The sequence below is a fragment of the Calliphora vicina genome, chromosome 1 (assembly GCF_958450345.1).
Source record: "Calliphora vicina chromosome 1, idCalVici1.1, whole genome shotgun sequence".
NCBI classification, from domain to species: Eukaryota; Metazoa; Arthropoda; class Insecta; order Diptera; family Calliphoridae; genus Calliphora; species Calliphora vicina.
Window position 1 is genome coordinate 87226861 of NC_088780.1, and position 3261 is coordinate 87230121.

Consider the following 3261-nt stretch of genomic DNA (forward strand, 5'->3'; position numbering starts at 1 on the left):
TATCATTTTTTCGGCTCAAGGACGATGCCTATTGAAACTGGCTGAAATCGGTCCATTATTTCACCTAGCCCCCATACAAATATCCTCCCGAAATTGGACTTTATCGGTCATAAATGTTTAATTTATATATGTATCTCCACAAATTCCGCTCCAAATAAGTTTTATATACACAACATTCATGTCGCCAAATTTTGTTACGATCGGTCCATAATTAATCATAGCTCCCATATAGACCCACTTCCGAAAATCACTTTAACGTGCATAAATCTCTTAAAAATGTTGGCAAACACCAACATAAATCTCAACATAAATAACTTTCGTATAGACATAAATCACACGACCTAATTTTATGGTGATCGGTCCATAATTGGTCATAGCCCCCATATAAGGCCCACTTCCGAAAATCACTCAAAAATATAAATTATTGAAATTTTAAAAGCAAAATGTTTTTGCTCTTTTACTTAGTGTAGGGTATTATATGGTCGGGCTTGACCAACCATACTTCCTTACTTGTTTATATTTAAGCCAATTTCTCGGGGACTCAATAAAATAACAATAGTGATTTGAAGATAGTTCCAGCGAGGATTCAACTTGAATCATTTCTCTGGGGATATTTTTCATCACGATAAATTCAAAAACCGGTGGGTCAGTAGGCTAGTAAGTAGGTTGATCACTCGAAATCACATTCAAATCCATTTTGAATGTGACGTAGTCATTCATTCAGAGATCGGTCTCAACGCTGAAGATGATTTTAAATGATCGAAGCGCTCGGAACGTTGTCCGAACAGAACACCCATTTTGATAAAACAATTTTATCAATTGCACGTGTTGTTGAACACTATATTCGTCCATGGTGATTTGACAAAACAAACTGAATAAATGACAGCCAACTCGACAGAGTTAGCTTCAATAATATGGCCGCTGTTTAAGTTCAGAATACCCTATTGGAGGACCCCTTATGTTCTGTACATTAGCAACATAAAATGTATTTCCTATTCAATTAACATTTTTTCAAATTCATCTTTCAAGTAACTTTGCTACATATTTGATCAGTTCTGTGGGTATGTGTTAGTATGAATGTGTAAAAAAATGGTATAAATATTTTTTATTTTATAAAAGTGTTACAAAAATGTAAACCAAAGCAAAATATTTCATACATATAATGGATAAATTACACCGTGGGAATTCCATAAATTATGCATAATATAAAAATTTTAAAATAGTTTATTTATTATGATGGCGCCTGCCAAAATATTTATTTATATATACATTTACAACTGTCATAAAATTTCACATAAGTAAACAAAAACTGTAAACAATAGAGTCTGATTATGTGGATTTACCAATAATAAAAGGTTATATAAAACTGACTAGACGACTGATTGACTGATATATGTATATCTTCATTGATTATAATGTATTTTAACATAAGTTGAGTTAAATGAAATAACTAATGATTATGGAAAAATTGGCAAACAAACATTTATAATTTTACGATTGCGATTATTGTGAGTTATTTTTATTGTCACATCTTTGAAAAATAGCAGCACACATACCAACAAATATTATTTATTGGTAGTGTTAATAGCGGTAACACTTTAGGCCATCATTAAAGAGTTCATCAACTTGTTTTGGCCAACTTATTACACATACAAAGCTATTGGAGCATTTCGTTTTTTCGTAGTTCTTGTTGTCTGTAGGTCACATTATACAAATAGTTATACTAGCTGACTCTTTTCTTATCTTATCGAATTCAACAACAACGCGTCATATTTGACCATCATCAACAAATAAAAAAATAAAAAAAAAAACACAACCAAACGTACTTGAGAACTTCGCAGTGATTCGATGCTGTGACTTACGTTTTATTTGAATCATTTTGAAACTGTTAGATTTTCTTTTTTTTGGTATATAAACCTAAGATAGATCAACGAAAAGACAGAGTTCAACTCACTTCTAAACAAGAAAGAACAAATCAAATACAAAATGCGTGCCTTTATCGTAAGTTCTAATCGAAAAACACCAAAGGATTAATATCGTGTGTTTGCAGTTGAAAATGGATACAAATAATTTTAATCGTGTTTTCTCTTTGATTTTATCTAATAGGTGATGTGCTTCGTAGCTGTGGCTTGCGCCGACAAATTGGGATACAACTACCAACCCGTTGGTCACTCCGGCAGTGGTCTATCCTTCACTCCTGGTTCAGGATCCATTGGTGGTGGTCTTTCTGGAGGCAGCATTGGCGGTTTCGGCGGTGGTAGCCTTGGAGGTCTTGGTGGTGGTAGCCTCGGCGGTCTCGGTGGTGGTAGCTTCGGTGGTATCGGCGGTGGTAGCCTCGGTGGTATCGGTGGTGGTAGCTTCGGTGGTATCGGCGGTGGTAGCCTCGGTGGTGGCAGCCTCGGTGGCCTCAGTGGTGGTAGCCTCGGTGGTATCGGTGGTGGCAATGATGGTGCTTCTTATGAAGGTCCCTCATACACTGCTCCCGCTGAATTGGAAAAGGAATTCTACACTTTCTCTGCCCCCGAAGGTGAATTCGATGATGCCAACGCCGCCCAAAAGATTGCCGGTAGCGTGAAACAAGGTCTCCGTGTCATCTTCATCAAGGGCCCCGAAAACAAAGGTCTCGAAAATGCTGCCCTCGCTTTGGCCAAACAAGCTGCCGATCAAAAAACTGCCATCTATGTCCTCAACAAGCAAGCCGATATTGGAGATTTGGCCAACAAACTCAATGCCATCAACAAGAACAGCAACAACAAACCCGAAGTACACTTTGTCAAATACCGTACCCCTGAAGACGCTGCCAACGCCCAAAAGGCCATCCAAGGTCAATACGATTCTTTGGGAGGTTCTTCTCACTCTCACAATGGTGGTGTTGCTCCCGTTCTTAACTTCGCCTCTCAAGCTCCCGTCCACTCTGCCCCTGCTGCTCACGCTCCCGGCAACTCCTACTTGCCCTCTTCAGTCTTCCGTAACTAAGATTTAATTAGATTCTAAAAAAAGATTGAATGAAAAGTGCTTTATTAATATTCTAAATATTTTTAAACACAACTGATTTGTTAAGTTTTGTTTTGTTGACTACTGAGTAATCGATTTTGAATAAAAATTATGTTAAACAATTTTATTTAAAAAAAAACATTTTGTTTTTATAACTATGAAAAAAAGGAATATAAAGGGGTTTCCAATAGGGACATCCGAACTTTGGCAGTTGATGGCGGACATATTGCTTATGCAACAACTGTCGAATTGCCTTTCATTTATTTA

The 3261-nt window shown here is 36.9% G+C and overlaps 1 protein-coding gene across 1 annotated transcript; it reads left to right on the forward strand.

Moving 5' to 3' along the window:
• The first annotated feature begins 1986 nt into the window (after positions 1 to 1986).
• Positions 1987 to 2992, forward strand: LOC135949576 (glycine, alanine and asparagine-rich protein-like). The gene is made up of 2 exons (XM_065499172.1): positions 1987 to 2001; positions 2107 to 2992. The coding sequence occupies exons 1-2, from the start codon at positions 1987 to 1989 to the stop codon at positions 2974 to 2976; spliced, it is 885 nt and encodes a 294-aa protein (XP_065355244.1). The 3' UTR covers positions 2977 to 2992.
• Positions 2993 to 3261: the final 269 nt, after the last annotated feature.